Source organism: Electrophorus electricus, chromosome 1, assembly GCF_041902795.1.
Source record: "Electrophorus electricus isolate QZ-2024a chromosome 1, ASM4190279v1, whole genome shotgun sequence".
Classification (NCBI taxonomy): Eukaryota; Metazoa; Chordata; class Actinopteri; order Gymnotiformes; family Gymnotidae; genus Electrophorus; species Electrophorus electricus.
Window position 1 is genome coordinate 36,059,055 of NC_137497.1, and position 23,471 is coordinate 36,082,525.

General features: G+C 46.0%; 1 protein-coding gene across 1 annotated transcript; it reads left to right on the plus strand.

Annotated features, from left to right (window-relative positions):
* Window positions 1-454: 454 nt before the first annotated feature.
* On the plus strand, window positions 455-23,471 carry boc (BOC cell adhesion associated, oncogene regulated). Its single transcript, XM_027008037.3, has 19 exons — window positions 455-674; window positions 9,729-9,841; window positions 10,382-10,669; window positions 14,221-14,367; window positions 14,947-15,090; window positions 15,256-15,549; window positions 16,754-17,026; window positions 17,485-17,750; window positions 17,975-18,140; window positions 18,244-18,309; window positions 18,700-18,921; window positions 19,163-19,341; window positions 19,587-19,686; window positions 19,773-19,895; window positions 20,013-20,195; window positions 20,437-20,642; window positions 20,994-21,082; window positions 21,967-22,112; window positions 22,256-23,471. Exons 2-19 carry the CDS (start codon window positions 9,745-9,747, stop codon window positions 22,333-22,335), a joined length of 3,069 nt encoding a protein of 1,022 aa, XP_026863838.2. The 5' UTR covers window positions 455-674; window positions 9,729-9,744; the 3' UTR covers window positions 22,336-23,471.

Genomic DNA, 23,471 nt, shown 5'->3' on the forward strand with positions numbered 1-23,471 from the left:
GAATGCGGGGGTTCTCGCTGTGATCGTTGTAGTATGAGAGAGTGTCGGTGCCTCTGGCTGCGTCCTGTCCGCACAACACACCACAGCTGCGTCGGGACTCTGTGCCTCAATAGATCGCGTCTCAATGCAGACTCCGTGGGGACGATCGCATACCAAATCAGGGAAAACAGTCCGAGGCAGTAGAAGGGGGAGGGGGGGCTCCTTATCTTCCCGCAATAACTTGGGAAGTCGTTTTGTAACAGTGCGCGCATTAAGCGCCAAGCGTTGCTAAAAAGATAATACTTACTGATCGCGCACGTCAGTGAGCGTTTCATTCAATGTTTCAGTTAAATCGCGCTACTTGTAGTGGGACGAGCGTTAGCAGTGCTGAGATTTGGGAGCGAATCCTATTGTTCAGATCCCTCCCCCTGCTCGGGGAAGTGGGAGGAGCCCAACTGGCGTCGCAAAAGGGAGAATTGTTTGAGAGCTCAGTCATCCAAAAACGGCCTTTCAATGTGAGAAGTTGGGGAGCCGAAGAAAATGTCGGTCCCACCGCAGTAAATTACTAAAGTAGCAGCGTTTCAGAGGGAAAAAGACACACAAAGTGTTTTTTGGGGATTAAAATTCTGCAGACAGTTGGTGGAAAAGCTTTGCTGAAAAAGTAGTGGGTTCACCTCCAAATAGCGCACGCTTTGGTAAGTTAAGTATCCCAAAAACATTCCTTGTTTTTAGGTAGCCTGCGATGCTATAGCAACACATGGTAGGGTACGTACTTTTGGTCGAGATTGCTACAGTGTACCAGATTTGTTGCGGGTAATGCGTTTTAGCATTTTATTTCAGATCTTGTAATACGTAGTTTACAGAAATGAGGTGCATTATGCAGAGTCTGTACTTGTGTGCATTATACGTTTTAAAAGATGATGCGGGTGCTAGCTAACTTTGCAACAACTTTGTTTTGTTTCGACGGTCTCCTTTTAAACACTTGAATTAAGTGCATAACGACAGTGAGAAGCAACATTATCTTTTCTGCTTTGTTTATAGGAACCATACAGACGAACGCGAATGTATTCTAAAATGTTTTTTAGCAATAAGCGTTTGACTGATGGTTGTAAACGGGCGAGAATGTGGACACATTTGGCTCCTAGATGCTACTCATTGGTTATTATACACAGGGTGGAAATTGAAGCGTATACTATTTTTATGTTATTTTAAAATATCTAGATAGCTAAGTGGGGCTGATATATTGATATAGAAATCGGATAGGACCGCTGGCGTTGTGATGTTCAGGCTGATAACATTTCTGTGGCAAAATATAACGTTCAGTTTTGCAGGCCTCACATCGAAGTGGTTGACACTACGGTGTACCCCAAGTCCTAGCACAACAAAACACTGATATCTGTCGTGTTCTACTAATTGTTTGTAGTTTATAAAACAAACAAACAAATTAAAATTCTGGTTAAAATTCTTTTGTTTTTATACTGTGAACAGTGTGTTTGCTTTTGAATGAAACCTTTATTTTATCCTTATGACTTTGCCAGACATCAAGAAATTAGAAATATTTAAATAGGTTTTTGGTTCTGGATTATTTGAAGGCTTTTAAAAGGAATTCTAGCTAAAACATATGCGGGTATAAATCTTTGTGCTAATGTGCTGCCCACATTTAAGTGAAAAAATAGGGTCGTCTATAGGTTTGGGAGCTGACTTCTGATGTTGGTAGCTGTGCAGGATTAATTCTCAGAAAGACTTAGGTGAGCAGCTCAAGTCGAGTTTGAGACCTTTCAGAACCCCCAGTGCTATTTTGTCATTTGGAAGCGTCGTAAACTAGACCGCCTTGAATATTAAAGAGTATTGACAGTAAACTATCAAGTGTTGTCAATGGCACAGATACTAACTGAAAAGCTCTGCTTTCTTAAAGACATGAGAGAGCTATCATTCAGAGCAAGCATAAACTATTGGTAGCAAGGTATGTTGATTGGTGGTCGGGTGGATCAGAGTTGTTCCATAATTGATTCCAGTCTGATTATCTTGTTGGTTTTTGTGGCAGTCTGCCCTTATTTGGTGGGGGATCTGTGAAGGGCCCGTTAGCTGTGGGTGCCCAGTTTTCAGTTGACATGTCTTCACAGCCCTGGACTCTTTCGGCGTAACGTGTTTCATATAGCTGTGTTTGGAGTGACAAGCTTGGGCTTTTGGAAAGTTGAAAGAGTATTGACTGGGATGAGCAGTATTGAGTGGGATGCAGGGATGGGGTGTCAGGGTGATAAGAAAATTCAATAACATTCTTTCATATTTCAAAGACTCCTGCTTACCAGGAACATTCAAAGAGAAAGCTTTAAGTATTACAGTAAAACCCAGTTTTTGGATTCTATCTTATATCTTGTACCATTACGATAATTCTGTTCCATTTATGGTTAATAGATTGTATAACTCACCGTGCCTCTACAGTACCCCATATTCCCTCATTGTTTGGGACACATTGATAATAATATCTTTATAATTTTGTAATAACAAGTTATAGTTTTGGTGTAGAAGCCCATCCAGGGGACGTGGCGAGTGAGATGTTGAGCTCTGGTCGTTCTTTTCCATAGGCCCTCAGGTTACCTCCTGCCGCTGATGAGGAGAACTTGATGTTTCTGGCAAAAGCGCCGCAGCATTAGCATTGGGAAAGGTTTACTGTTGTCTTAAAGGGTGTAACTTTTCTCTTAATTCACCAAAGGAACGAGAAAAATCCTCCTCAGGGTAGACTTTCATGTTGGCTTCAGCGGGTATGCTCATGCAGTCATAACAGCCTGCAGGCAATGAACAACGGTGTGTGTGTGTGTGTGTGGGGGGGGGTGCACTCTAATCAGGATTATCTTCTTATAGTGGAATTTGGAGCTTGTCACTTTGCTATTGCTAAACACTTCTCCATTTCTCAATCTTATTCTCCAGATTGTTACATTGTCATGATGTCAGCTTTCTCAGATGCAAGAAGTAGCATAATTGTATTTTCAACAAAAGCCACCCTATTACCCTTGCACCTTGCCTTTTGGTCTCAATTCCACTGACATAATGATACTTGGGTAGGTGGATCTGTGCTGGCCTCAAAAGCTAGAAGAATGGAATTCTGCCATGGGGTCTATGTATTAACGTCTTACGCTTTCTGATAACCTAGGACATGTTTAGGGACTTGTAAACAGTCCATCACCTTTCGCAGGGCTATCCCACAACAGCTGATCATTTGACAGTGGTGTGATTAGTTCGTTTCAAGTTCTGTTTTCAGTCCGAGGTTCCTGTTTGCATCTAAGTTGTGCCACAAGCACCAGGGCCTTCAAGCACACAATTTTCTTTAATGAAAATTAAAGAGGGTAGTGCTCCCATAAGTGCCCACTGACACTGTACCACATGCTGCTTGTAGATCATAACAGGTGTGTCCTCACCTGCCCCGCCCTCCCTGATTGATGGCACTGTCATTTTGTTGAGTTTAAATCTCTTAGGAGTGATATGTGATTGTTAGGAAATTGTGCTGAGTTGCAAGGAAAAAATGGTGAAAACAGATGAGGTATATTTGTTCTACTAAAGACAATCACGCTCATAAATGCACACATACACACTCGCACACATTTGCATATGCACACACACTGCCGTTGGTGAACGTGTGTCTCTATCGATTAACTACAGGCTCGTAAGTAAGTAATCAGTGACTTTTAGGACAAATAGGAGCATGTGAGCGCGCGTGTGTTTGTGTGTATATAGTAGTAGTAGTAGTAGATATTTGTACAGAGATTAGGGGTACTTGACGAGCCAAGAGAAACCAAGACACACTTCATTCACACACTCACCCTAACTATCATTTAAATAGCACAAGCACACAATGTCACATTCTCACATGAGCGCCAGTGTACACACTCACTCTCTCTCTGTCACATTCATCCCACAAGTCCCTTTGCGTCTCTGTATATCAAGTTATTTGCCCTCATGTGTTTGAGATTGCCGACTATTTTTCGTCTTCTAATCCGTTTTATATTGTCCTCTGCGTAAAACAAACTTCCCACTGTTGTAGAAGAGTCTTGCAGAGATTAAGGATTGTGCTAACAAAGCTTTTACTGTATAATGTGTCCTCTGGACTGGCGCTCCTTGAGCCCGCACAGTGTCTGTAAGCAGGCGTGCCAGACTTGCGTTCCCTAAACCTGAGGAAGTCATCATGGTGTCCAGCATTTCAGTTCAAAGCGTCACGTGAGCTCCAGGAGCAGTGGCTGTGCGCATACCACGGTCAGCATGGAGCAGAGCTGGATGTCGCACTGCATCCAGGAGCCCCAGGGCTACTGTATTGTTTAGTGCCCCTAAGTGTTTGTTTACTCGGTGGTTGGTGTCTCCTTTGATGTGTCTACAAACTGTGTGGTCATGGATCCTGCAGGTGTTTACAGTGGACAGGAGTGTGCCTGCAAGTGCCAAACCTATGGCTCAGGGAGAGGGCGCCCAGCCCAGCTAACCTCCTCGAAGCTGCTAGTCTTTCACTTACAGTTTAGCCATTGTTTGCTGGCCTAGTTCATAGTTTGCTGTCCTAGTTTACTTCTGTTGTGCCAGTAGCGTTTAACTCACCCCAGACAACAGAGCTTTATCAGACAACTTCATGCTTTATAAACAGTTTATGAATTTTACTGTTGTATTACACATGTTGTCTCTCTTCTTTCTTTCTCCCCTTCTCTTCTGCTTGGATCTGCCCCCCTGCCCGGTCTTGCCTCCTTCTCCTGCCCTATAAGCCTGACTGGTGAACAGACATGCAGTCAGGGCTCTTCGGGTTCCCACTGAGTGATGGGAAGAAATTGCTTTTGATTCAAAATTGGTTCCATTCACTCTGGTGGAAGAGCTGCCAAAGCAGCACCCGCTCCCCAAGCCCTGCCCTCTCCTACATAGCGCTACGCTGGGAGTGTGTGCATGTGTGCGCGGGTTTGCGAGGAATACATATTTGTGCATGCAAGAATTTTACAAGGGCCATGTGTGTGTGCGACAGATGAATTTGGGATTGGATGGAAGAAACATGACGAGGGGGCTCAGCAGCCATGGGTGTGTTTTTGTGGGTCTTGGGGGTGGAAGGCTTGAATTGTGGAGCAACAGAGTAAGTGTGACATTAGCTTGTAGGAAACCCGAAGATCTTTGCCAGTTATTTATTTAAACAATTATAAGCCTATAAGAGGTTCACTTGAAATTTGCACATTGTTGAGAAATTCACTGACCATGGAACTGGTGGAGCCAACTAGCTACCTAGTGATTTTAGCATCATAGATATCAACAGAGTTCAGTAGTGTTAGGCTGTAACCAGCCATCACTGTTTTCATGAAATACACATTTGGGCTCTGGAAAAGCAGACAGTGTCCCTTAGAATTATTCAGTCTTTTATTTAATTTATTAAACTCTTCTATAAAACATTTCTAGTTTTTTAAGAGTGCTTTACCATTAGCTCAGTGCATTGTCTATATTTTACATTGACTGTGGCCAGGGCCATGGTTAGACTAAGCCTAACTGATGGCTCCTGCTGGTGGGACTGCGTAGGCCGCCTGGAGCCAACTGGACGTATGTAGTCATGTGAAATCTAGTAATTAGTGTTCATTTTCTAATTCGACCTTGTTATATAAATTATGCAAATGCCCCAGTACGTAATTGATTAAAGCTCCTAGACTTGGCTTGATCTTCTGCTTGTTAATCCCCTGAGTAGGTTTGTGTCTCATTAATGGTTTTTCCCTCTGGGAGTGTGTGTGTTGGGGGGGGGGTGCTACACTCATTAATCCATGGGGGAGGGTGTACTGACCTCGTTAGGGCTGTTTTTGATGTCTAATTTTCGAGCATGGGACCCAGTGATGTTTGTGACGAACAATTGTGAGAGTCCAGACAGCATGAATGGGATTCTGCTTCATTTCCACCTGCTCTACAACCCTCATCTCCATGAGAACATTCCAGAAGTGTGGTTAACACGGTGGAGTGCCAAGGCCTCAGCACGAATGATGGGCATTTCGATCAATACAGTAGCCAATCATGTGGGCTCCTTCTGTGAGAGGACTTGCCATTGTTTCTAGTTATACTGACTGTTAATAACGTGAACCACTGTATGTTATAAAATTTAATAGATTTGTTCCGTGTGTTCCATTGCCTTTCCAGTTATGTGATTATTGTGTGAATTATCTATTTAAGGCATTAATCTGAAGTCAAAGTTGTAATACAACTTACTGGTTTTCATTTTGAGGTTATGATTTAAAATCTCTTTGATCCATTTTAAGACCCTGGCACGATGGTGGGTTACAGCACCGTGATAACAACTTTCCAGGGACCAAAAAGGGTTCAGTGATGAACTGAAGGACCCCAGTTGTCACCTGAACTGTTGGGATTTTCTTTTGAAGGCATATATGTGAATTAACGCTCATTAGTTCCGCTACTCTTCAGGAGGTTCAGATACTCTTCAGGAGTGTCAGATATTCTTCAGAAGTTTCAGAACTAGGCTGGGGGGCTTGGCCCGTTGGATGTGAAGTATTAGTCCAGTGTCCAATTGGAGCTCTGCGTTCAGGAAGGTTGCCTTACCGCTTCTTTTTACCAGTGCTCGGTGAAGGTCACCTCTGAAGCCTGTCGCCCCCTCTCCCCATAGCTCATTCAGCCAAAAGGCCATCAAGCAGATTTATTCTACTACCGTAGAACGACCCTCCAACATTTCAAACACTTCTCTCTCTCTTCCACTTACTTCTTTGCTTTCCAGCTGAAAAACCCTGCATTAAACTGAATGTTTTTTTTGTTTGTTTTGTTTAGTTTTTTTTTAAGCATGTGACCCCCACCCCCCTACCCATCTTGCATCCACCTCTGCAGCTCTGAACCTCACCCCTCCCTTCCACTTTGTCATTGAGACCCCCACCCCGCCCTACCCTGCTCTTCTCCTTTGGCCATCGAGCCCATCAGCTCTTCCTCGGGCTCTTCAGAGAAGCGCCCCCCCCTTCACGCGGGGGCCGCAGGGTTATTGTCCGCGCGCCGGCTGACTGCCTCACAATGACTCTCCACTCTATTAAGGTGCGTTCTGCCTGTTAGCGTCGCCCCGAGCAACGGGCCTCCCGCGCGGCAGCTATTCGCCGGGCTGCCGTGGGCCGCTGGCCCGCGTGGCCAGTTGAACCCAGCACTCCTCACACTTGACACCGCATGTGTTTATCTAAAGGGGGGGTGGGGTGGGGGGATAGGAGGATGGAAGGACTTAAATAAGAAGCGAGAGGGAGAGGGGTGATAAATATTCAACAGTTCAATTCCTTCAGTAGAAGCTGAGGACCCCCCTCCTTCATCCCTCGTTCTTCTTCTCCTCCCTCTGTGCCAGAAAGCAGATGGAATGTGAACGGTGTGAGAGGGGCTCGTGGGCTCCAGGGAGCGGGTTTATCCAATTAGCAGGGTTGTCAAAATGAATTTATCCGCGTGGGCCCCGGGTGGAGGGGAAGAGGTGGGGGTGTTTGACAACGGCGGCCGAAGCAGCCCCGGAGAGAAAGGGCCCCGGGCCTGTGACAGTGACAGGCTTCTGCTGCACCTCTGTGCTACAGGCGTGCCCTCCGCCAGACGCCCACATCCGTGTCCCTGGTGTTCTCCTCAGGATGCGTTGGAGCTTGTGTGTTACTGGTGAGGTGATGATATGAGTGGGAGGGCAGTTTGTATGTGTTCTAAGGTTTAAGGGGTTAACTTTTATTGCGTGGGACAGGTGGCTCCCTAGTAAAGAGAGCGGACTTCTCTCCCCAGGAAGACTACTCGGACAGCTGTCACCTCCTCTCGTCACTGCCTACATGCTGACCAAAACCCGAACCCGCCGTGTCCAGCACAAAAAACACTTTACTTTGTACTAACAGTGCTGCTAACTGTACTAGGAGCTCTGTTGTTGGCCTTGTTCTGCTAGCTGTAGTGCTAGTAAATGTAGCATTCAGGGTTAGCTTGAACTAGCTGTTGTGGTTATAGTAGTAGTTGTAAGCAGTCAGTGGTCAGTTTTTCTTAGACGCCAGTGGTGTCTTTGGGCAGTAACTACTTCAGTAGGTATAGCAGGCGGGACCATACCAAAGGACTGTAAGAGAAATAGTGATTTTTGAGGTTGTTTTTAGTTGTTTTTGAGGTAACTGATGCTGAGACAGGCTTTCCTAGGGAATATACTGATAAAGCTGACTTTATCTGACCCACACATACTGTTACAGGGTTATATTAGTTTAGTACAACAGCCTGCTAGCAGGCACTGGCACAAGTAGTACTAGTATCATTATTGGCATTTTTGCAGTGATACTAGTCTTAGGAAATGAAAAGTTGTTGATAGTGAAACACTGTAGGAGTCATTAGCGAGGTGTGAGGGTGACGTAAGGAGCATCGCGCTTGCTTTTGGACAGATGCTGACAGGATTTGGGTAGTTGCACTTTATCACTCCAATGGAAAGAATGCTAATTGTAATCCAAGACGTGGAGAGGCGGCTACGATCAGAGAGTGAGAGCGAGCGGGAAGGCAGTGTAACTCTGGGCCCCAGAGACACTGCTCCACCTGTTTCTCGTCTAGGAAACTGCAATAAACAGATTAATGAAGAAACCCTCTGAAAGCATTGGCACAACTTCCAGGACCCTGTGTGGACAGATGCAGGCACGGTCCATATTGCTCGGAGCACTGCCTGTTTGGTCAGACAGATGAGCCTTCTCCTGCAATCCCCCTAGTGTTGAAGTTAGGTTCAGCGTTAAGTCCTGGTTCTGGTCCAGACTAAATCATGTCTCTCTGGAGCTTCACCCAGACGCCATGACGTTTTGTTTGTTTTTGGCATTGGGGAGGAAAAACATTTGTTTAGGGCCAATCCCAAAGCCTGGAAAAATTGTAGTAAGTCTTGTGCTCTATGGCTGATGGCCTTGTACCTGCAAAAGAAATCCTGCTTCAAATCCCTAGATACATTTTTAAACATTGTCTCCCTTTCTACCCTCCCAAGTTTGGAGTTCTAAATCTTTCTCTGAAGCATCATTAATCATTGCATTCGAATGAGGGAGTGAGGGAGTGAATGAGAGAGTTTGGGAGCTATGGACCACCCTCCTCATCATGATGGGAAGTTGTTAGTTTAACCTGACAGGAAAGAATTCGGGAAACTTGGCAATGAGAGAGGAGGGAGAGAGAAAAACTCCCCTTCCAGCCTTAACTGTTAATAGACTGGTCATTACCTCTCTCTCTCTCTCTCTGTGGGTGAATGCAGGCTTTGTGTGACCCCCTCTCTGGGCCTCTACCTGTATCAGTTACACCTGACTGGAATGGGGGTTTAGGGCGGAGAAGGGGTTGGGGGTATGGGGGCGGCGGGTGTCTCAGATTACCCGTGCACAATCCGGGCACCCGTGTCAACAATGCAGCTAGTACGTGTGGGCATGCAGCTTGATGTAAATACCCAGGAATCAAAGCTGACAGTCTGCACTTTACCCTTACAGTCATATTTTCAATTCAAATCTGCTATTCTGAAATACAGAACCAAAACAACACCCTTTCCAGTTTCCAGTTATTATGGACTGCACTGTTGGTAGATGAGAGTGGGGTTAGGTTTGTATGTAGATAGTTTGAAAGTCAGAAACTGTATTTGTTAGGAAGACATCTTAAAAAGTAGCATAGTTTAGTTTTTAAGTGGATTGTGTGCTTATGTAGGAGGGGCATACGGCTATTAAATTACTGATGGACTATTTATTCCCAATCCTAAAGTGTTTATTTTATCTAATGATGCTCTCTCTCCTCTCCCTGTCTCTCCTCTCCACCCCTGGTAGAGGAAGTGTATGGAAGATGTCGGGGATGTTACCATGGCGAAGGAGAGTTCGGCAGCTCTGTGTGTTGTGCGCAGCTCTGCTGTACTGCGTGCAGGACATTGCTGCTATCAGTGGTAGGTCTCCAGTGACTCAGCTCACTGTAGGCTACAGCTATTCTTCTTAACACCACATTACTGCAAAAATGTGCAAAACTCATGCAGGTGTTAAAAACATGCAGCCAACATCTGCTAGCACAGTCAGTGGCTATAGTTCTTTCTTTCAGCTATGATATGCATGTAGTGTTTTCTCTACTATTGAGCAATCTAATCCAGTATTGATCTTTCTCACGCTCCTTAGTTTATTTATCTGCTGTAAATGTGGTACAGAAGAAGGAGGATATTTTGTTTTGGGTTGACCACTGTAATTCAAAAGATGCATGCTTATGAATTAGCAATGTGACAGCAAAACATGCAGTTAAATAAGTACTAGATTACCCCAATCAACACAGCTAGAACTTGGAATTCTTAAGATGTGTTGCTAATGATCCACTGGGAATGTTCCAGTTAGCAGAGGAGATGAAAACGCAGAGATTAAGCAGCTGGTGCCGGAGCTGAACGTGATGTGAAGAGAAATGGCAAGTGTCTGTCCTGCTCTGCTTCCCTGACTGTCTGCAGACGGCGAGGTGCCCGTGTTCATGGAGGAGCCGCTCTCCGTGGTGCAGAAGCTGGGCGGCAGCGTGACCCTGCGATGCAGCGCTCGCCCCGCCCGCACCCGCATCAGCTGGATCCTGAATGGCCGGGAGCTGGTTGCCGGGGTTGAGGGGCCGGAACCTGAGGTACAGGTGCAGCCCGGCGGCCTGTTCATCCCTGCGCTCTCCAACGGCACCCTGGGCCGGTACCAGTGTGTGGCCAGCACCAGCGTCGGGGCGCGTGCCAGTGTCCCTGCCAACGTCACCGCGGCCAGTGAGTAGTTGACTTCACACACTGCCGAAGCTCATGAATAAAGAAGCAGAATGATGGATGGTTTTTGTATTGTGGGAGATGCTGTCCAATTGCAGCACTACACATGCTAAGGGCAGGCAGACAGCTGGAGTGAATTACATAGGCACGTAACAAGTCTTTATGAAAAATATAAGTAGTGTGTCTGTGAGGGAGCTATCAAGAAAACACTGTGTGGTGGAGCTGTCAGGAATGTAGTATGATGTACTGTGGGGCTCACCAGGCTGTGAGCCTGTTGCTTGTGGTTGTGTACAGTGGTACAGAGCCAGGTAGTTGTGCATTGCCCTTAGTGTGTGCATGTGTGTGTACTAATGGCCTTTCTGCTCCAGGGGAAGAAAGGGGGTATGTGTATGTAGTTCGACTCACCATATGCTGGTGTGTGTGTGTGTGTGTGTAGACACACAGGGTGCATTAGTGCAATGCCTCCTCTCTGTTCTCCAGTATATTCCTCTGGATTTGGTTAGAGTGTGTGTTTAAGGAGACTGTGTTTCTGTTCATGGGGAGTCAGTGCTGGGAGAAACAAGGGCCTTTGGTTTGTGTGAAGGGCACGTGTGTATTTGTGACTGCATTGTTTGTGTTCAGATTTAGTCGAATATATATGTATATATGTATATATATATATATATATATATATATATATATATATATATATATGTGTGTGTGTGTGTGTGTGTGTGTGTGTGTGTGTGTGTGTGTGTGTGTGCGCTCTTACGAATGATACAGAAAAATGGCAAAACTCTGAGGATGAGATGTGATGTCTGAGTTGTCTCCATCTCCACCTTCACATGAGTTTGCCTCATCTCTCCGCTCCCTCACGCACAGGCACCTGATGGAGCAGGACATTTCGCTCCACTCAAATAGGACTCTTTCCAACTGCCTGCGTCTGGTTCTCTCTCGTCCTCTCCTTGTCTTCTGCTGTGTGTTTTGTCCTCTGTATTCTCTGTCTCCCCTCACCTCTAGGCCTCTCATTCTCCCATTTCCTGAGCATGTATCAGATGTAATTGATAACCTCTCTGCCCTATGAATCACCCTGACTTCACTGCAGATGGGGGGCTCTTAAACAGGGCCCCTGATGGCCCTGTGCTGGCCCCTCATTCTAATTTAATAAAAGAGCCCTCCTCCCTCAGTCAGCCAGAGAGGGGAACAGTTCTTCTGGGAGGGTGTGTGTGCATGTGCATGTCTCCATACGTCAGGTCTGTGGCTGTTTTCCCTCCGCTTGTTTTTACTGGGTGGAGGAGTTCGGCTGGGCATGGTGTCTGCCGTTCTAGGACCTCTGTCTGAGCTCAGTCCCACCGGGGACGTGGCCTGGGCTTCATCTCAGCCTCTCCACTCGAATTCTTCTGGAGACAAGCAAACCTCCCCTCGCCCGCGAGCTGACACACACTCCTCTCCCTGCCATACACACACACACACACACAAACAAACATGTGTCTTGTGCACATAGTGTAATATGCCACTAATTCGATCCAAGCTCCGATTTTGATCACCCACTGAGGTCGACTTACTCTCATGTGCTCTCGTACATTTGATCTTCTCTTGATTAACTAGCAACCACACACACAGACACCCACGCCCACACAAACACACACAGACGCACACACTCACACACACACACACACATACACACACTCTGCCTTCAAGCACACAATGGATACTTTTTCAGGTTGAGTTCTAATGTCATATTCCAGACTCACCAGGATTCCAAATGTGCATGCACGCACACACACACACACACACACACACACACACACACACACACACACACACACATACGCGCGCGCGAGTACACACAGGCTCCACAGTTCCAGACATAAAAATGATGAATGTTAAGTAAGCCTGCAGCATGTATGAAAGCATTGCCAAGTGGCGTTGGAAGGAAGGCTGATCCATTTTATAAATACCATTAATCCTGAGTGACTCCCTGCATCCCTGCTCCCAGGACACACACACACACACGCACACACACACATTGTGGACATGCTTTGGCTAATAGATGAAGAAGTCCTCAAGACCTACACTTTACCTTTGTTTCCCCTACAGACGTAGACTTTATGGCTACAGTTTATATAAGCACCTCCCCAAATCCAGTGCACTGTTATATGTTTCTTTGCTCTCTTTCTTAATGTCACATGTATTTTGTTTCTGTCTCACAAAATACTGGTGTTCACTTTCGTCCTTCTGCGTCTCTCAGTCTCTCTTTATCTGTCAATCTTCTTGTACACCTGAGACAGTAAGTCTTGTGGGAGGACTTAGCGCAGGAATGTGTGTGTGTGTGTTTGTGTGTGCGATAGAGGGTGGGGGGTTGGTGGGGCAGATGGGAGGAGGGGTTAAAGGTGTGCTGGGTGGAATTTTGGGGGTCAGGAGAGGGAGGCTATAAAAAGGCCCTGATTGATTTAGCAAACGGACCGTCACACTGGCTTTCTTAACCCCCCCACAGCACGCACTTTGAACATATTCTGGGATGCTCACCTCCAATGGAACGGGGCGTGCGTAAGCACATAGGAGTGGGAGGTCTAATGGACATCTGTATACCAAAGAATGAAGCTAATACAGGTCCAAACGCCTGTCCTAACTAACACTCTGCAGCTGTGTCATTGGCAGAGCTGTGGGAATGTTGACAGTGGCCAAGCTCGCTGGGCTTTTCCCGGCTGTGCCATTAGCTTTGCTGGCATACCTGCTGTTCACAGTAAAGGCCATAAGTCCAACAGCACTCTCCCTAGTGCTGTCCACGGCACCAGGATGAGCCAAGAGCTGTAGTGGCTGCTAGTTATGCCTCAGTTTTTCCTTTAGTAAAGTTAGTCTTTGGACTGTTACCTTGTGCCCCCCCCTTATGCATGACTGAGAGTCTTCTGAGTTGCCAAGGACTGAAACCAAACCCTAAGAAAAACAACTGTACATAGAACCTCCAAGAACAATGGAACAGGCCTGCATTCATTAAAGCAGAAATCAACTGTTTGGGGAAATTTTGATGAAGTTTGAAAGGCAAAAAAATGGCCTCGTACTCTAAGGAAAACATTCACACGCACACTTAGGGTTAGTTGGGATATTGCATTGCAGTCCAAACTGGTTTTCTTTCACTGAAACCCAAGAGGAAAAAGATCACCTTTGACCTCTGACCTTATTCTTGCCTCTGGGCAAAGCAGAGGTTGAGGGAGGCAGACTTTCTGTCTCTGTGTCCTACTGCTATCGGGTGGCTGCCCATTTGATATCCCACTAAAAGCTTGAAGCAAGATTCTGCCCAGCTCTGGTTTCCTTTTTAAAAACGTCATTTTCATCGGCTCGGATGCCCCCATGCATGTAGTTTAGCTCTGAGTGCTTTTAACTAACTGTTTTGTACAATTTTGGCTTTTGATTTTGACTGATGTATTGTGCAAGACATAAAGCTGAGCTGTGTATTACATCTGGATGTGTGTGGTTCTGGCTCTACTGTTACCTGCTGCTGAGTACAACCGAGTTGTGAGATATTATCATTTACGTGTGTGTGTGTGTTTGTGTACGTGTGCGTGCTTGCACAGAACTGCGAGACTTTGAGCCAGATGACCAGCAGGAGATCGAGGTGGACGAGGGGAACACTGCAGTGATTGAGTGTCACGTGCCCGAGAGTCAGCCCCAGGCGCTGGTCCGCTACAGCGTCAAGCAGGAGTGGCTGGAGACGTCAAAAGGTACGGCTGCACCTCCGGGCGCTCCTCAGAGTCTGGTCCCCCCCCCACACTCCTCCTGTCTATCTGCAGGGCATCTTTTCTCTTCTGCTTGTCTCTTTGACTCTCTGCTTACTTCTGAACATATGGCCAGTCTCTCCTGTTTCTGCTGGCAGCTGGCTGGCCTGCGGTGCTTACCCCTTTTTTATCTGCGGTATCACTGTACCCCTGATAAGCCACTTATCAGCAATATGTCGAAACATGGGAATTCTTCTGTTTATTTTTTTCCCCCCACATTTATTTATGTCGTCTCTAAATGTTCTCTCTCACCATGCTTGGCATGCGGTGCTCTGGCAGCTGTTGACTCAGAGTAACCGAGACCACAGTGTTTGTCTGGTCTTTTTAGATTCTAGGGTGCCCCCTGGTGGTCATATCATGTCTGATATGCCAACATCCATTATGACTATTAAAGCAGACCTGGAGACAGTTCTAGTGTGAGACCCAGTGGAAGCCTGTGGTTTGAATAATCTGTATTGCTGTTTGTTGGTGTTTACTGAAGGATTTTGTGGTGAGATAACTTCTGCCCTCTACCTTTGACTTTAGGGAACTACCTCATTATGCCATCGGGGAATCTGCAGATAGCCAATGCCACACTGGAGGATGAGGGGCCTTACAAATGTGCTGCCTACAACCCCATCACCCAGGAGATCAAGACCTCCACCTCTACGGACCGCCTTCGTGTGCGCCGTAAGTGTACACTGCCCTTACAAAGACCATTACTCCCCAGCACCAATCTCAAATCTTCACGCCGGCAAGGGCTCCGGGATGGGTGCAGGATGCCGTCAGCTGCTAACAGCACATGCTGCGATGTCACCTTGGGCGCACACTCACCACTCCTCCTCCCCCCGGCAGGCTCCACCTCAGAGGCGGCCCGGATCATCTACCCGCCAGCGTCGCGCTCCATGATGGTGCGCAAGGGCCACCGGCTGGTGCTGGAGTGCGTGGCCAGTGGCACCCCGACCCCACAGGTCACGTGGGCCAAAGACGGGCTTGAGCTACGACCCCATAACAACACCCACTTTCTGCTCAGCAACCTGCTGATCGACGCAGTGAGCGAAGGTGACTCGGGCACGTACGCCTGCCACGCCCACAATGGCATGGGTGCACCCGGCACGGCCACTGTGCTCTACGATGTGCAAGTGATCGGTGAGTATGAAGGTGTCGCGGAGGGCGGGGCGTGGCCGTGGGCGGGGCATGGACAGGGCCCGTGCACTACTGGGTCAGATCATCAGAGTTAGTGGTGTTTTTCTGTTCACACCTAATTTAAAGACATAAAGCTTTGTTCAAATTTTCTATGTTGGCGTGGCAGTACTGACATAATTGAAAAGTTTAGAGAGAGCTTTCCACGTACAGATTAAAACTGGCCTGCGACTGTGATGCGTTTTCCAGTCGAGCGTCATAATTTGCTCAAGTTATAGGCTTTTGAGAATGAGACTCGAGTAGTCTTCGTTTCAAGCAGGGAAATCGTGTTGTATGTATAAAACAATGAATGCCATTGTGAAAGCTTGGAAAGCAGTGAATGTGCGCACATGTGGGCACAGGGCAGGATGGAGCAGCCGAGACACTGATGAGGCTGTTTTTGCGGGCTCGTCTCTTGGCAGCTGGGATTAATTAAACCTTTGCTGCTGCTGCTCTAACGAGCACTGACTGTTTCACTAGCAGCCAACCATCAAATGCTGTAGGAGACAGAAAGAGGTAGACCGAGACAGAGAAAAGGGGGAGCGGGCGAAAGAGGAGGGCGAGGGTCGCCAGGCCTGGCCACTCACTGTCTCCCACACACACCTAACCCCCTGAACCATGACACTTGTGAGTGACATGACGTACGAAGCAACCCATCTCGCTCTGATCGTGCTCAGACGTGGTCGTGGGGCACTGTATTCACTTTGTACACACACACACACCTTTGATTTAATACCTTGCCAGGTTGAGGGATACTTCATACTTCATATACTTCATATACACACTTCATATATGTATTTTATGTCAGAGTCTACTTACACATTTTATTGTTTCTAAATCTACCCTGATAAACAAACTGTCACAGATTAAATGTTTTTCCTCTCTTTGTGTTTTTCAAAAACATGTACTTCTGTGAAAAGCACTTGCCTTTGTTTGAAGCATTTTGCTAGTCTCTCTCTGCCTCTTACTCTCAAACACACGCAAGCACGCACACACACACGCACACACACAGACACGCACACACGCGCATGCACGCACACATGCATGCACGCACGCACACACACACACAGACACGCATGCACACGTACACACACACGCACACAGACATGCACAGACACACACACACACACACACACAGAGTGTTCTGACTCTTCCTCCTCTCCTCTCTCAGAGCCCCCTCAGGTGCGGGTGGAGCTGTTGCAGCAAGAGCCTGTGTGGGGCGACACGGTGCGCTTCTCCTGTCAGGTGCGGGGTAACCCCGCCCCCACTGTAGTCTGGCTCCACAACGCCCAGCCCCTCAGTCCATCACCACGGCACCGACTCTCCCCACAGACACTGCGAGTGCTCAACGTGCAGTCCCAGGACGATGGCGTCTACCAGTGCATGGCCGAGAACTGGGTGGGCGGAGCTCAGGCCGCTGCACGCCTCCTCACTGTGCCTGCAGGTACTTTCCATGAATATGATTAAATGCAACCCCAAATATTCATTTAAAGTAACCGTTTAGACTTCCCTGGCTATCCTTCTGTGCAGTGTGTCTCTATTCCTGCTCTTTACATTTCTCTTTGTTTTAAGGTTTTAGAATTTCTGTATTTGGTTGGAATAATACATTCCATATGCAGTTCAGAGGTTGTGCGCAAATGCCAAGATGTGCTTCATTGTAAACCACTGTTTCTCAGCCCAGTCCTTGAGGCGTCCCAGACTCTCCACACAGTTGCTCTGTGCCAGCTCCCAATACTGAAGCCATTTAGAGCACTGAACACCTGGGCTATGTACTGGGAACTGGTACAGAGGAGCACTGAAAGGCTGTGAGAACCTTGGTTTGGAAATACAGTCCTAAACGCAATTCAAAAGAAAACAATTTGAACGGCGTGTTAAGTCAGCTGCTGTTGCTTCTGGTTCCAGCGCCCTCACGCCAAGGCCGGCTGCCTCTCATCCGCCCGCTCAGCCCGGACAAAGTCCTGCGGGAGCAGCCCGCGCCGCGGCCGGCCGGCCCCGGGCCCTCGGCGCCCGGCAGCTGCTCTGAGCTGCCGGGACGTGTGTCGCTGGCCGAGGCGCCCGTCATCCTCAGCCAGCCGCGCACGGGGACGGCCGACTACTACGAGCTGGTCTGGGAGCCTCGGCACGATGGCGGCGCGCCCGTTCTGGAGTACGTCATCAAGTACAGGAAGGTAAGGAGGGCCGGCGCCCGGTCTCCGTCCCGTCGTGCCACTCTGCGTTTCTCACCACTGTTGTTCTTTCAGTTTACATCACATCCACTTTGCTCTTGTTCTTTATACTCAGTTGGCTTTTGGTTTTACATTTTGGTACTGTAGGGATATAATACAGCAGGCTTGGTAATCCCATTGGTTGACTCGTTCACATAAACTCCTATTTTTTCCTCCCTGTCTGTCAGGCTGGCGACTCTCTAGGTGAGTGGACCATCAAAAACATCTCAGGCTTCGAGCACAAGCTGACTCTTTCCAAACTGCAACCCGCCAGCCTGTACGAAGTGGAGATGGCGGCTAGGAACTGTGCTGGGTTGGGGCAGCCTGCTATGATGACCTTCAGGACCGGCAAAGGTACAGCAGCTGCTGCTATATGATGGCTGTGTTCTTTAGGATGTTAGGAGAATGTTCAAAGGCCTTTCATCACTTGCATACTCAGTATTTTTTGCTTTACCAGGGCGCAAAAGTGTAGGTGGAACAGTAGAGCGTCCCAAAACTCCTGTGGCACCATCAAGGCTGAGTCGTAAGTACATGGTTGATTTCTTTAAGTTTGTGTCTAACTGAAATTTCATGTCGCATAAATACATACACATATTTTCTGTGTTGGTACATCCTTTGATATTTGCTTTGTAGTAATGTCCAACAATCTCCCTTTAATCTTTATTAAACTCCTAACTGAATAATTTTATTTATAGTCTTATCTCCTGCATACACTAATTAGATTTTACCAATCTCTACTTATATACTAACTTCAACTCTCTGTCTTTTGATCTCTTTCAATCCCAACTCAAATTAAGGATGCCAGTAAGTGTGATGGTGTGTCTATGTCTCGTGTGCATGTATACGTACTCGCACAGCCACTCTTGCGTCTTGCTTAAGTCTGACACCCTGCTGACCCCCTCCCTCCCACCAGCCCCTGAAGCTCCAGACAGACCCACTGTCACCACGGCATCAGAGACGTCAGCCTATGTGACGTGGATCCCGCGTGGGAACCGAGGCTTTCCCATCCAGTGCTTCCGCGTGGAGTACAAGAAACTGCGTAAGGACGGAGGAGGCGGAGGCAGTGAGTGGGAGGTAGCAGAGGACAACATCTCCCCATCACGCCTGTCGGTGCAGATCAAAGGCCTGGAGAAAGGTGGGCTTCGTTCGCATTACCTGGGTTAAAAGGTAGAGTCTAGTGTCTGTTTTCTCCTTTCAGTTGTAAGAGCAACTTGACAGCATCTTAAAGAATTAGAGTAAAGATTTACAAGATTGAAATGCTTGCAATGTTTGCAAAAAATCCCAAAGTGGGTTGGAAATGGGAAATCAGAAAATGAGTTTAAGGAAAATCTGTTTGGGGCAGCAGTGCCTCTCAACAGTTGTCTGCTCCATTGCAGGGACCTCATATAAGTTTCGCGTTTTGGCCGTGAACGTGTTGGGGGCGAGTCCTCCAAGCGCACCCTCGAAGGCCTACACAGTGATGGGCAGCAGCCAGACCAACCCTCGGCCTGTTGATGGCCCCTACATCACTTATTCGGAAGCCATCAATGAGACCACCATCATCCTGAAGTGGACCGTGAGTAGCCCTCCCAGTACTCCCAGTCCCACCCCTTCCCCATGGGTCAGATCTGCAGTGCCCCTGATGTGCAACACGCAACCCCTCTGCTCGTGAGGGCTAGCAGATTGGCCCCCTGCACTTTTGTGATAGTTAGTTTATAAAGAAGGTACATTTACCCTCCGTGAGATTTTTTGTTTTTGAATATTGTTTACTTCAACGGTTTTTGTGTTCAAAACTTATAAAAATGTATTTTTTCCCACCAGTACACACCAGTGAATAACACCCCCATCTATGGCTTCTACATCTACTACCGACCCACCGACAGTGATAATGACAGCGACTATAAGCGGGATGTAGTGGAGGGTGAGTGAGCTGATGGCATAAATTCCAGCGCATATTAATCAGCACCAGTGTTGAGGAGAATGTAACCAACGTATTGTATTGTGCAGGTGACCGATACTGGCACGCCATCACAAGCCTACAGCCTGAAACAGCCTATGACATTAAGATGCAGTGCTTCAATGAGGGAGGTGTGAGCGAGTTTGGCAATGTTGTCATCTTGGAAACCAAAGGTGGGTTTCCCTAGTCCTCATCCTTCCATTCTTCACCCAGTCCATCCTGCAGGTTTGCATGCAGTCAGATTGTTACTGCCGTTCTGTAATCTTATCTGTGCTACTTTGGACCTTCAGCTCGGCTGAACCAGAAACACACCACCCCGGAGACGTCCTCACACCGCCCCGAATCCGGAGGCCCTGTGCCACGTCCCAGCGACCTCCCTTATCTCATTGTGGGAGTGGTTGTGCTGGGGGCACTCGTCTTCATCATCGTAGCCTTCATCCCGTTCTGCTTGTGGAGAGCCTGGGCCAAGCAGAGTGAGTGTGCTGGGTAGTGAAATGACCCAGGCGTGCTTGTGCACTGGAGGGCAGATCATTAACAGTGTGAAGAGGACCAGATTTTTTTATAGCTTACAAACCATGAATCAGCACTTTGACTATGTCTCCTGTAAAAAACTGAAATACACTTTATTATTTTAGATACAGATTTTAGATACACAGATATCATTGTACAGTAATGTATTGTAATATGTTAACACTTGAATTGTTTGTGTTTCAGAACAAACTTCAGATATGTGCTTTCCAGCTGTGGCAGGGCCTCTGTCATCCTGCCAGTATACTATGGTACCACTGCAGGGTATGACACTAGTAGGGCACTGCCCGCTAGACTCCCATGTGGCCCCTAACCGCACTGTCTATGCACCCAAAGCAGAGTACACCGCCAATGGGAAAAACCACCCACACTGCCTCCCTGGACTGCACCTAGTAAGTGTGGTGTTAAATAAAAAACTCTTAGGATCCTGAGTTGTTTAGCAAGTGCAGTGAAATAATGTCTAGTACAGGACACAAGTGACTTTTAAGCAAAGCTGCATAAACAGGATTTAATAATGAATAATACACTATTAAATATGGCTCTACACCAGACAAAAAAAAAATTTCGTTGGATGTCACGTTTCCTAAATGCATGCAGACCCATTGCTTTTTAATACCAGGACAGAAAAACATGCTAACTGAAACTGATGTTACTAACAAATCGTTAGTAGATGTTTGTTTGGAATGTAATAAAGGTTATAGGGTTGACTTTGCCCGACATAAGAAGGCCTGACTCTTTTGCAGGAGGACACAGATTGTGAAATGGAGTGCGGCACCCTCTTGCCGCAAACACTTTCCAATGGACACCCACGTGCCTTTCACTACTTCAACGGGTAAATTTGAGCTATCATGATATCAGATCTTAATTACATGATTATTATGGCTAAAAGAATTCCCAATAACGACACTGTAGCAATTTCTATTAAAGAAAATTGAAAATATGTACAAGACGCTGCCCCTTTAATTGAACCCAAACCCACCGATAATGCTCTGAATGTGCAGCTACTTGGTATCTGACTAACAGCAGTTTAAAGTTTAAATGAGAAGCTTAAATGATGGGCAGGCTAAAGCTACGTTAGACTTTTGTGTTATGCATACGTGACCTAAATGTCTAGTTAATATACACTAGTTAAATCCCAGTGTATGTCATGTGAGTTAAAGGTTTATTAGCCTGTGGTGATCTGGTACTGAAAGTTTGCTAGTTTCAGATAGTGTTAGTATTTTCATGTATAGTTGGTGAAGTATACTAATGCTATGATAAGAAAATGATGTCCATAGCTGAATGGTAACTAGTGCTAAATGATATAGTGTTTTTGTTCCTGTATCATTTCAGACGTCATCATGACAGTTGTCACTAGCTAACTTGCATGAAAACCATAGGGTGTTTCAAACCTATTAAATGTTCAAGTTTACCACACAAACATGTCTTAGTTACTGGGACTGGATTATTTGCGATATTATCGTATGTGTATTATAAACAAATCAATATTTCATTTAAAATATCATGATTATTGTCAATACCAGTATATCGCGATATCTCTAGGGGTGAGTTAATCATTTAGATCAGTTTTGTCTTTCAAGACATGCTTAAGAAGCAAACATCTATCTAAAATTACTTATTATAAATTTAAACCATGTTTACATTTCCCATATGAAAATGCCACATCGCTTGGAAAAAATGGGGGCCTAATTAACATGTAGTGCTGGTTGTCCATAGTGCTCCTGCCCATGCAGAAGAGGAGAGCTGTTGTGAACCTGACGACTCGACCCTGGAGCTCCTCAGCCCATCTGCGGAGCATCGTGACCCCATGCTGAATCATGCGCTCAGCAGGACATTGCACTTGGAGGAAGAGACAACGCCCGGTAAGTGCATTTAATGTCTTGTAACGTGAACAGAACAATTACTCTAGTGTTCAGAATAGGCACAAATAATAATAATGATCATTGGTTTTATTAATATATTTTTATTTATATAAATATACTCCCCCTCCTCCATTCTTTTGCAGGCCTACTGCTATTAGCAGCAGCAGAGGACACAGGCATCACGCCAGCACTGCATGATGCAGTGCAGCAGGAAGTCAGCTAGATGAGTGAGGACCACGGGATGGGTGAAACAAAACAAAAAGAATAGAAAACAGAACAGAGAAAGTATTTATTTTTGTATAACAGATACTATATTTATATATTTATGCTGTGTAAATAGTAAAGTTTTGTTATGCTGTACATATGGATTGTTTATATCATATAAACTGTATGACCATGTTTGCTTGTCACCACCAGAACAAAGGGAGTTCCTAACACAAGAAAAACATTTCTGATCAATAGTTTGGCATTTCCTAACCTCTAGAAATGTATAGATTGGAATGGTTAGAAACTAGAAGCAGTATTGTTAATGCTTCATGGGGGGAAACTATCTTTAAGAATGCTATGGTGTAGAGAGCTTAAGCAAAACACAATTTACTTATGAACGTATTGGAAACAATACTTCACATGTTGTGTTTTGTTTTGATTGTAAGTCTGCCTAAATTTCTCACTAAGTGAAATGTGCTTATTGGTGGTGGTAGGCTTCTTGGTGCAGTGTCCAACAGTTTTGTACATATATCACCAAGAAATATGTATTTCATCATTAACAAAGTATTAACAAGTGTATACAATGTATAAGCACTCAGCCTTTAGTAATATTGACTGAATATTTTTAACAACTGAATGGGAAACCTGGAATGAACACACCTACCTTAGAATATACTGTTTTTTAGATCGTTGACTGATCTAGGAGCTGCTACCTAGAGACTGAAACAAGCGATAGCATTTTTGCTGCCAATCTCTCATTCTTGGATAAGATAGAAATTACTTTTCTCAAGGGTATTTGAGGCTGTACCATCCAAGCTATTTAAGAACTTACTTTAAAAAAATTGCTGCATTTGTCAATGACAATTTTAGCAGCTGATATTTGATCTTATAATGACCGTTAAATGAAATACAGACACAAGCATTGTAAATCTAGTTCCTTTAAGTGATGTTTAGTCCTGGAGATCTTACTTACCAGTGGACTGTACATGAAACCAACAATACTGCATCAGTATTAGCCTTCTTGCAGAATGCTGAATTATGAAATAATGAAGGAAAACATGAATCTGACTAATTTTAGAAGTGTATGTAGCCTAGCTATTTTGGTTACAATGCGTTAAGCACTATTGCATGTAAATAAAGCTAAAGAAACCA